The 11,945-nt window shown below is 32.5% G+C and overlaps 2 protein-coding genes across 2 annotated transcripts; both read right to left on the bottom strand.

The window, feature by feature from the left end:
* Positions 1 to 1,222: 1,222 nt before the first annotated feature.
* HELRODRAFT_169349 (hypothetical protein) lies at positions 1,223 to 6,546 on the bottom strand (the record flags this gene model as incomplete). The annotated part of the gene is made up of 8 exons (XM_009015175.1): positions 1,223 to 1,432; positions 1,900 to 2,044; positions 3,542 to 3,738; positions 4,826 to 4,903; positions 5,252 to 5,306; positions 5,432 to 5,681; positions 6,049 to 6,243; positions 6,384 to 6,546. 8 exons carry the CDS (start codon positions 6,544 to 6,546, stop codon positions 1,223 to 1,225), a joined length of 1,293 nt encoding a protein of 430 aa, XP_009013423.1.
* Positions 6,547 to 9,614: 3,068 nt separating this feature from the next.
* On the bottom strand, positions 9,615 to 11,639 carry HELRODRAFT_74848 (hypothetical protein; the record flags this gene model as incomplete). Its single annotated transcript, XM_009015174.1, has 9 exons — positions 9,615 to 9,725; positions 9,800 to 9,892; positions 9,955 to 10,138; positions 10,209 to 10,345; positions 10,410 to 10,458; positions 10,905 to 11,029; positions 11,119 to 11,187; positions 11,252 to 11,412; positions 11,492 to 11,639. 9 exons carry the CDS (start codon positions 11,637 to 11,639, stop codon positions 9,615 to 9,617), a joined length of 1,077 nt encoding a protein of 358 aa, XP_009013422.1.
* Between the last annotated feature and the right edge of the window lie 306 nt (positions 11,640 to 11,945).

Raw genomic sequence — 11,945 nt, 5'->3', positions numbered from 1 at the left:
GCTTCAAATAATTAAAATTAAAATCAATCACAAATTGTTAAAAAAACTCGTGACAAAAAGTAAGTAAGACGACAAAGCATATAAGTGATAGGTAGGTAAGTAGCAATATAAAAATATAACAATAATATAATAATGTAACAATGCAACAAATATAAAATAATATACAATAATATCCAATAAATATAATAATATACAACAAATATAATATAATATATGACGAAATACATCCAAATATTAACTGGCGTGCAGATGATGTGTGTGCGCAAATTTCAGCCGGTACTAGTTTCAACAGGATAATCGTGTTTTGCCTGCTTGTTCTCATTAAAATAATTTTTAATCTTTATCCAAGCTGTATTCACGTACATTTTCTAAATAGTTTGTTACAACGTGAAACATTCAAGTTCAATTGTTTTAAAACTTCTTTTTGAAATTTTAGTATAGTGCTTCTTATCTAGTTTTAACAATTAGCATTGAATGGTATGTTTTTTGTTTTCTCAGTTACTCTTCAATGCACCATTCAAACATATTTGTATAAGTGGAGGCGAAACACTGATCTATCGAGGTGTGCAACAGGTTTCGAATCACATCAATGCACTTTTGCTGCTGACGTTAAAAGATTGAGTAACTTCAAAAATTAATGTTAAGGATATATCAGTTGTTTTATTCTTAGATTATAAGATTTGTGTAATTGGAAAAAGAAAGCTTTTTTGGACATTTATCAATACCATTTTTTGTTACTGACTTTGAAACTCAAACATTAGCTAAAACGTGCAGAACTCGAATAAATACAACTGGTTCAACAAACACACCATAAGTACAAAACAGGAAACGTCGCAAAGAAAGACATTCGAATGATTTTTTTTTCATTCGAGCCAGAAACGTCGAATAAATTATTATCGTCATACGCGCGCTGATCAACAAATTTTCAATCGGTACAAAAGTAGGTAAGGTCTCTACTTTAGCATAAATTTGAAATGACAAATGATGGATAACTGAATAATTCAATAAATAACCAAAGGTTTATTAAAATCATGTCAACAGAATTTTTTATTTTCACAACATAATTGAATAAAGTAAAGAAATAATCAAATAACAAAAATATTTATATTCAGGTAATTTTGCATTTGACAATGAAGACATGTTAATTAACATTTATGCGGATGAAAAAGAAAAGAAAATAACAAATAAGGCACTGATTGCAGACATTCTGAAAAAAGTTAGTTTATGATATGTCAGCGGCTCCTTTTGTTGTAATGGTCGTCAGAATTTGAACTTCCTTATCGAGGTTGGTCAGCGGTATGAGGGATGATGTTGACCTAGTTTGTGTTCTTTCAACCTTTTTATTCAAAACGGGTACGCTTTTGTAATGATTATTCAAATCTCTGCTACAATATTCAGTCACTTTCACAACTTTTTCTTTCCAAAAATTTTTCTGAAAAAAAATCGTCCAATCCAATTTTAATAATGATGCAAATAGATAAAGACTGGCCTGTTCTATATAAGGAAATGTAAGCCTGAAGCCACAAAATAAATGCCCATTAAAAATCGGATTAGTAAAAACTTAAAAGTAAACCTAAGCCAAAAAATGGCGATCTCGATGTTACCTTTGTTTTATTTTTTATTTTTTATAATTATTAAGCCCAGACGTTCATTCCTCCAAACAAACAGCTGAGCTCGAAAGATAAATATTAAACAAGATTAGAAAATATTGAAGCCACCATTCCTTGATCCTACCTACCGCCATCTATTCATCAACTTATTCTCATACCTAAAACTAATATTTTACTACTATACTAAAATATATTACAAAATTTATTTCTTAAATGTTATATTTATCGACAAATATGATATGATATACTTGTATTATATATTCTAACACAAATTTTGAAATAAACAAACCTTTCGTTGTAAAGAGATGACCCTGTTTATTTGGTCCTGTTTAATTTCCAGCTTAAACTTAACATGGTCAATTTCTTTTGCGATATCTGCCATTGAAACTGGATCGATGACGTGAGTTAAGTCGTGCTGCAAGTCGTCATGTTGACTGCAGACAAAATCATGAAATGTATTTATCACTATATTTAGTAAAAACTAGCTTAGTGCATTCGTAAATGTGGAAAACCAAATTCATCTGTTAAAACCTTATAAGGCAAACAACAACAACACACGTTTAGACGACATTTTCCCCGAGATTAGGGGTTGCCGTTTGGCTACCTATGATGAAACCGAAATACCTCTCGACGCCATTCACATATGTCACTCGCCTCAGTATCACGCAACCCAGCTTTCACTCTGTCATTTTCCACCTGCTCTCTCTATCCCAATCGCGGACGACCCCTTCCTATCACTCCTTCAACCTCGAACTCCAACGCTCGCCCAATCCCGACCTTTTCATCCCTTCTCAACACATGTCCATACCACCTCAATCTCGATCTCCTTATCAATGTCACAATGTCCTCATTCAGTCCCATCATTGACATCAGCTCTGTACTACTCCTCCTATCCTTCACTTTAACCCCACACATCATCCTTACCATAGCTCTTTCAGCCCTCTGCAGTACACTTCCCTCCTCTCTCCTCAACACCCAAGTTTCACCAAGTTATACTATCGCTGCTCTCGGGGCGGCGTGATGGTCTAATGGTTAAGGTCGCCAGGTGCTGTTTCGCAGTAACCGGGTTCAAATATGACAAAAAGATCCCCGCCTATCACATGCTTCGTGTGTGATGCGTCGTTTAGCATGTATTCATTTACGAAGTTTGTGCGCTATGTTGAATCCTCTGAACTTTGGAAGAGTGTTATTGACCTTTAACCTTTTTTTAATTGACCTCACACATGCTTTATATACCCTCCCTTTCATTTTCACTGACCATTTCTTTCCACACCATACCCCACTCTAAATTTCATCCATCCCACACGAACTCTGGCCGTAACAGCGCTCAAACATCCTCCATCCGCGTTCAGCTTAACCCTTAAATAAACAAAGCTTTCCACTCTTTCAACACCACCACTCAACCCAGTTCTTGCGTCCGTTCTATTAATCACACCATGAACACATTTCTTACATTTGAACGTGCCTTCCACCTTTTTCAGTCCCCCCCGCATACCACTACATCTCTTATGCACCCGCTTCTGACATCCTATTCACAATACCGAGTTAGCCTTCACTCTCCTGTCACATACCCCACAGGAGTCTATTTTATTTATCACTCGCTCCCAACTTTCCCCACTCACCATTACCTTCGTCTTACCAATATTAACTTTTAATCCTTTCTTTTCAATAACACTTTTCCATCTGTCAAATTTTAACTGCAATTCTTCCATGCTATCAGCCATCAAGATTAAATCATCTGTATACAAAATCTTATAAGGCGTCGTTAAAAATTGTTAATGGAACATCATACTTATTTTTTAAACTATGATAATAATTTTATCTCTATACAAGTATATTTGACAAAAATAAAAAATATAATCCCAAAAATATTCTAAAGTGGGAAAAGATCAGAGGTTCATTGAAGAGAATGTAAGATAACATCTGCTAACGTTTGAAGATGTGCATATTCTTCTCTTAACTGGAAGAGCAAACCATTGATGTCTTCATCTGATTCGGCCATCTTCTTTCGATTGAACGTGTAACTTCCTGACTCATTTACATCCACATCAATCATATCGTTGTCTCCAGAGTTCAAAAATGTTTTTCTACCATGTTGATGATCTACCTGGGGTGGGTCTTGAGGGACCTGAAAAATCGAAAATGTAGCTGTTGGCCCAAGTTAATTGTTCGTTATTAGTTGAATGGTACTATATCAATGTAACTCTAATTGAAATTGATCTTTCATTGCGTGTTGTACTCCTCGCAACAAAAATTATAACGAAGAATATCATTGCTTTTTACATGAAAATGACCAAAAAAGCTGTATTGAGCAATAAAAGGTCGTCAACTTAAGTATGAACAAATTTTTCAACAAGAAATTTTTGGTTAGGCCGCCAGTGCCTCTTATAAGTTCATGCATTTTATGATGCATACTAATCTATCAAAGCCACATCAGCCAGCCAATCAGTTGAGTTGGAATAAAAAAATGAGTTGGCAAGCGTAAATGGTTTCCAAATAGAGCTAAATTTATTTAATACAAATTTAACGTCCAAATCGTTATTGTCCTCATTATCATCGTTCTATCTATCCAACAAAATCATATCTTTTTAACATCGTTGTTATATTTCAAACAACTCTTTCCAAAAACATCATCATCCTTCCAAGACAGTTTTTCCAACATCCCCATTATCTTTTAAAAATCACCATTATTTTTCTGACATCAAATGTTCTCAAATAAATTAAAGCAAACACTTATAAAATTTACTCTACTGCACTATGCTTCGTTGTAGGCTGTCGTTGAAACGAAAACTGTTGTTGATGACGTTGTTGATGATGATGATGAGGTTGTTGTTGTTGCTGTTGTTCATAAGGCTGTTGTTGTTGTTGATATTGAGGTTGTTGTTGTTGGGGTAGTTGTTGTTGTTGATAAAGATGATGTTGTTGTTGATGATACGGTTGTTGTTGTTGAAAAAGTTGCTGCTGTTGCCGATATGGCTGTTGTTGTTGGTGAAGAGGATGTTGTTGTTGTTGTCGTTGCTGTTGTCGTTGTTGGTATGGACGTTTGAGAGTATGATTGAAGTGATAGAAAGCATGTGGGTATGTCGTCCTGTGTGTTTGTCGAAGTCCAATGTTCTGCCTGCTCGCCGTCAGCTGATGTTCAGATGATTGAGTAATTTAATTCGTGTTTCTGTTTAAAGGAGTTTAACCAAAAAAAATAAAAATAAAAAAATGACTTCTTTTGCTTTTTCTTCAATTATTCGGCAGCGACTTTTTTCCAGTTCCAACTGCTCTTCCAAGATTTTTACTTTATCCTTGAACATGTTAAATTTTGAAATAACAAACATCAAAATGTTTGAAAATATAAAAATGAAGTCTAAGAGTTCGAAAAACTTGAAGTGATGCGTGTTTATGGTTCAAAATATGCTAAATTACGTGTTGCATAAATAATGAAAATAAGGATTAAAAGATCAAAAATTTAATGAGATTTTTATGAACTAATTTTGTGAGTTGGAATAGAGGGATATAAATTTGTGTGGAAGCGTGATGGACGTTGGGGTTGTGCTCTACATACAACAGAGTTAATAGGGCTATTAAACAAAGTGTAATTTGTTCACAGTGTAATTTTGTGGTGCAGTCATTTTTAAGCCTTGTAAACATACTTCTGCCAGTTTTTTCAAGCTGTCTAACCTTTTCTTCTCTTCACTCAATCTTGTTCTGTCGCAACAAGTTAATTTTTCATTTATTCATTAATAATAATAATTGTTACACAAATAAACATTTTATGACTTTATCGACAATGTTAATTTGAATTGAAAACATTGTCACTCAACATTAATAACCTTTTGTGTCTTTGATAATTTTGTGCTCCTAGAGTTCTCTCTGCATTTGTTTCATCGTCGTCGTTGATATTAATGTTTCCTAGATTCAAAATATCAGTGCTAGTTCTGGGATTAATATCATCACTGTTGAAACTTTTCATTTCAGATTGAGACTGCTGAAAATGCTCCTTAAACGTTTGCTTCATTCGGTTCAGTTGTTCGTCCAAAGTTTTACATCGCTGCTCAGCCGAGTCCAACTTCAAATTGAGATCTGAATAGTTCACAAAGTAAAATATTGATATACTAAAAAACAGTTTAGTTCATTCATTCATTCATTCATTCATTCATTCATTCATTCATTCATTCATTCATTCATTCATTCATTCATTCATTCATTCATTCATTCATTCATTCATTCATTCATTCATTCATTCATTCATTCATTCATTCATTCATTCATTCATTCATTCATTCCTTCATTCATTCATTCATTCATTCATTTTTCATTCATTTATTCATCCTTTTATTCATTCATTCGTTCTTTCATTCATTCATTCATTCATTCATTCATTCATTCATTCTTTCATTCATTCATACATTTATTCAATCACCCCAAATTTGATAGAAAAGCAAGATACTTGATAATTCGCTCAATGTTGTCTTGTTCAAAGTTTTGTCTGCTAGTTTTCCATCTGGTAAGGGCATATTCATCTCATTATTGCGTTTCCTATTGGTTTGTAATGACATCTCGTGTAGTGTAACAAGTGCATCATTCTTCTCATTTTCTAACTGTCTTATCTTCTGTTGCAAATTTTTTAGAGCTGAAATTATAGCTGCAAATTGGAAGTTAACAAATAAAATAATAATTTGAAACATAAAACAAAATATTCAAAATATACTGTTTTTAATTAATTTATTACGTTTTACTATTAGCATTATAATTTGGAAAAGTAATTTTTACTTTGTCTGTTACTTTCTGGAAAAGGTATGTAAGGTTTCGACAGATCAAGTTGGAGGTTGTCATTAATAAACGGTTTGCTGATCGGATAACATTTGTAGACGGGAAATACTGAGTGCTCATCAACTCTCACTCCGTTAGCATCTACATCTACATTATTGCTGGCTATATTATTCATTTTTATAAAAGTACCAAAATAATTTTATAAAAAAGCAAATACAAATTTTTAAATAATTTTATGTATATAAAAAGATCTCTCAGCAACAAATTATTAATGTCAGAACGTGAGACGATGTGCTGTCGTGTGTACATTGACAACCTCGTCGCCAAGCACAGCAAGGAATGTTCATTATTGTTTAGGAGAGAAATATTTTAAATTAAAGTTTATATATTAAATAAAATCAATAAAGCCTATGTTCCATATTTCGTTTGATTTATCATATTTCAGTTATCAAGTTATCATCTCATACTAATTTATCAAGTATGCAGCTTCTTCCTGGTCTGACATCGCATGCAACAACTTCAGCAACTACAATTTCTTATCAAAAATTTAATTTGTTTCGCCGTTTTGTTGGCTGGCTTAATTAAAAGAGTTATTAACTTTTTACTCTTTATAATCCAGCGCTGTCAAACGCAAAGCTGCTCAAATGTTATTCAATATGTGTAATTAAACTTGTGCCACAAAGGTTGTGCTATCCACACCACACGACGCAAATATACACGCTCAAGCACCGCATCATACTGGTATGATAGTCTTTGAGTTTCGGACAGACAGTGTTTGAACCCTGCCATCGCGTAATAGCAGCGCGCAGTGGCGGATCTAGACAACTGACGGGGCGCCAAAATTTTGAAAATGGTTGTGCTTATAATTACCCATATATCATATGTCGTATGCATGGTTTATCCGTCGTTTAAACAAAGAACTATTTAAAAAAAATAAACAAGCATTATTTGTAAACTGTGGAACCACTCTTTAAACTTGATAGATATAACTGCAAGCTAATCATTAGGACAGTTTTTTCAACGTTTTCAACAGCATCACGATGGGTGTTGTTGAAAATGCTTTAAATAGAACTGTTAAACATAAATCTGATACAAGTTGAAGCGCTAAAGTACAAAGTAAAGTACAAAGGGTTGCCGTAATCGTCGATAGACTCGAAGATTAAGTGAAATTATGAGAAAAGTTAGCAGAAGATGAGTGACACTAGAGGGAAAGCCCCGATTTTAATGCAAAGCATATTGAATTTTAATTTCATACCTATGGTTCATTTTGGTATCAAATCTTGAAAAAATTTATGAAAAACAATTAAGACAACAAGATCCTAGAATGAATTTTTTAGAGAAGCGTTTTGTGATCTTCAATGATTAGTGACTGAACTTGCGGAAATTAGGAATCCAATCTGCAAAGAAACGATTGAGAAAGCAAAGTTCTTATGTGAAAAATAGGGAATTGATGTGAAATTCTGTATAAAGAGAAGCCGAAAAATGTTTGGAGAACTGGTTTGCGATGATGGCTTTTCAGTGGAAGATGAAATTTTTCATGTTAAGAAGGGCGTCCTCGGTCGAATACAGCAAGAAATAAGTAGACCATTTACGTGACTACATGATCTCAACTCTAAATTTGGATTTTTATTGAATGTTTGAAATTTATTGAAAAAGAAACCAAATGATGATGTTGTATAAATTTGGGGATGTTTTTTTTATACAGATTTTGATTGAGCAGAATTGTATGTAGAAATATATGACTTTAAAATGCTATTTTGCAATAAGAATGAAATGAAAACGTCGATATAGCCTCATCGACTCTCTTGGCTGTTTTTTAAGTGTAGAAAGAGAAAATTTTGATGTTTGAAGTTATTTTAATAAAATAATTGATTTGTTTACATCAAGAAAAGAAAAATATATTCATAATTTTTAAGTAAGAAAAAATATATTCATAATTTTTATTAATTGCATTATTTTACTTGCATTTTTGTAATAAATTAAAATAATACACATATTCGATGATACAAAACATATTAATGTATTTTTATACCTGTTTATATATGTATGTATTTTTTGACGTTTAAAAAACGATTTTAGTTTAATAATTGTCAAATAAGTACTGCTTTTCAAATAGAAATAAGTTGTCTTTTTCTATTGCATAAGACTTCTTTTATTTATTTTTTGTGTTCATCTGAAAAATTTTTACATGGGGTGGGGGCTGGGGGTGTCAAACAAGTCATGCACTGGGCGCCAGTTTTGCTCGCTACGCCACTGTCTAGATCAGCACAAGACATGGTACTACTAACGACTGAGCTAACACAGTGAACAAAGTAGTAACAATAATGAATAATAATAACGTCATTTTATACGGTACCGTGGCAAGCGACTGAGATGCATTACTATTATTACAACAAACACACAGTGTATAAATATACGAATATACGTGAATTGACGCACCACATTTTTCGCATGAGAGGCGGGAATTCCTTTACATTCAAACTAGGACACTGCATCAACAATGCCAGGTTCCTTAACCATTACACCATCGGGCCGCCCAAACATCTGTTCTTCTTCATCATATTCTTCTGCCACTCAAGTAAGCAACACATTGGATTCAAGATTATTCAAGAAAAAAAAAGCAAGTGCAAATTTCACTATTTTTCTTCTCATCTACTACACCAACGAAGCCAAATTACCACCCAGTTAAACTGAGATGAAACCTTTATTTTATAACATCTAAAATATCTTAAGTCATTAACATTGGCCATTTGTTGAATTATATTTTATTTTTTTTTCACTAATTTTTACAGTTAGTTATTTTTCATTTAGAAAATTAACTCAATAATACGATATTTTATATAATTTTTATACTGGTCACACACACATTCACAGCAGCAAACTTTACTGGAATCAAGAGTAGCTACAATGTGGCTGCTACACGTATGACTTTACACGTTTATAACGATTGAAGAGAGCTACTAAACGGCAAAGTGAGACTTGAATTTGAATATAATGACAATTAATGATGCAAACGCTTCCAGGTCACATTCTGAATTTTAATTTCTACGTATAACTCAATGCTCGACACTTATTTAAAACATTTTCATGTCAACATAGGAGTTAATTTTTACCAATATATTATTCTCCAATGAGAAATATGCACAAATTATTTTTTTCTTGATCTTGAATATTCATTTAATGAATATTTAAACAAAGGTATTTGAAAAATGTTTTGTAGAAAAATCAAAAATTGTAACAAATTCATAAATCATAATCAAGAACAGTTTTTCCTCTGTTGTGTTTTAATGAAACTTTTTTCATGGCCAAAGGTAGCTGGTCAAAGGAATAAACTGTTTCAATCACTGGTTTTATCTGTTCAAACAATAACAAAAACGTTTGATAGTGAAGGCATCTATTTTCTGTTGCAACTCTTAAATTAAAATTACTTTTTTGTTTTCAATTAATTTAGCCACTTCATCTAAGGCATCACCGTTTGGTGCATAAATAGCCCAGCCAACTTTAGTGCCAAATTTCAGTCCCTGGGAAAAAATTTATGCTATGCAATATGCAATTCATTTTGAACGTAAGCAAGTAAAATTACCTCAAAAACAAAGCAAGCAAGATCGAGCTTGCATTTAGCAAGTCCTAACGTTATGCCATATTTATCTGTGTTTGGCAAAACTGGAGTTAGGAGAGTCACATACTTCGATGAAAGATCTGGCTTTAAAAGACAAAGCACATTCTTAAAATCATTTCTTCTTATTGTATCAAGCACAAAATCATAGCTGAAACAAAATTCAAAAAACATAAACCAATAATGAAATAAATATGTTGAAATATTTAAAGTATGCAAACCTTCCATAACTACTGAGTAAAAATTGGCAGTCAGGTTGTGTGTAGTCCACAATATTAGTTGCTCCAAGTTCAGAAGCCTTTTCAAGAAAATCTTTATTAACTGTTGTCGTTATTTCTGCCCCCCATGATTTGAAAAGCTGGCCATTGCAATATTTATTTAGAATGAAGATGGCAATTAAAAAAAAGGGTGTTACGTGTTACCTGAATTGCAAATGTCCCAACTCCTCCACTGCCACCTAAAACCAAAACTCTAAATCAAAATTGAACTTCTACGATTAATTAAAATTAAACTAACACACTTACGAAAAAATAAAAATATAAATGGGCATCAACATTTTTCAATCAAAAAATTAATTTGAGATCAGAATTCATTTTTACATCCAGCAACTGGTTGGATGATGATAAAAACTAACTGTTAAATTTACTGTATATTTGTGTTGTCTATTGGAAAATATGTTACACACAGTTGACGCATTATGCGAGTTTCTCATTCGTTATTGTGACCCAATTGACATTACAGATAACCTCCCAGTTTCTTACACATAATTAGTCATTGGTCAACATAATCCAGCCAAGTCTCAGATGGTTGCATGATTTTGAAAATACCATGAGAAAAAAATGTAACCGTATCAACATGTTGGCAACAAATTAAACATTAACATAAATTTTACAATTTATTAAAATAACTATAAATACTTTTTATCTAGGAACCAGTTTGGCTCCAACCTTCCAAATGTGGATGCAGCTACCCATGTTGTGCAAGCTACATATGGGATCGAAGCTGCCTCCACATGAGTCAGTGATTCTGGTTTCAATGAAATCTGTTCGTAAAATGCATACATTTTAATTGAAGAGTAGTGATGAGTAATCTGAAAAATGTCAACGAGATTACTCAAAAAATGAAGCCTACATCTGTAGATGGTACCACAATGTATTGCGACTGTGCACCCTGGTACGTACTCCTCACAGAGCCCCACACCTCCGAAATAGATTTGGTCGAGTTAATTAGAAATTAAAATTCTAATTAGTCAAATAAATTCTACCTCTGTGCCAATTTTTAATTTCTCCAAATTAACAGATTTCCCAGCATCAACAATCTTTCCAGAGAAATCTCTACCAAGTGTTAGAGGAAATTTAACTTTTGGTGTTACAGGAAAAGACTCTAATGTTTTTAACAAGCCTATTATATTTGAGCCATAACCACCTTAATTCATAATTAGAAATATTTTTGCAGTTTAATTGAAAAGCTACAATAATAATAATAAAATGAAAAGTAATTATACCTAACATAGCAACATCTATTGGGTTAATGCTAGAGGCTTTAACTTCAACCAGGATATCTAGTGGGTCGGTTATAATTGGGAGAGGTGCATTCTCATCTAATTTTAATTCCTCTAAAGAACCATGTTTCGTAATGTGCCAGGATTTCATGTGGCTTGGCAGTGTACTCGCGTAGCGATTGAATTTGAAATGTTTGTAAACAGCAAACAACGGTATGGATTTATTCAAATTCATGGTATTCAGTAAAAAGAATTTATTTCAAAAATGAAATTGAATAAGAATGCTGCCAGTTTTTTCTGAATAAATTTTTTTAATTTATTTTATAAATTGTTAATTTGTTTAACAACAGTAAAAATCTAGTAACAATTTAAATTTAATAGTTTTAAAATTGTTGATAAATTAATTCCAACATCTCTAAACATTAATTTATTCAAACTACTACGTGTATTATATAAA

The sequence above is a fragment of the Helobdella robusta genome, assembly GCF_000326865.2.
Source record: "Helobdella robusta unplaced genomic scaffold HELROscaffold_15, whole genome shotgun sequence".
NCBI classification, from domain to species: domain Eukaryota; kingdom Metazoa; phylum Annelida; class Clitellata; order Rhynchobdellida; family Glossiphoniidae; genus Helobdella; species Helobdella robusta.
This window is presented reverse-complemented; position numbering and strand designations above follow the sequence as displayed.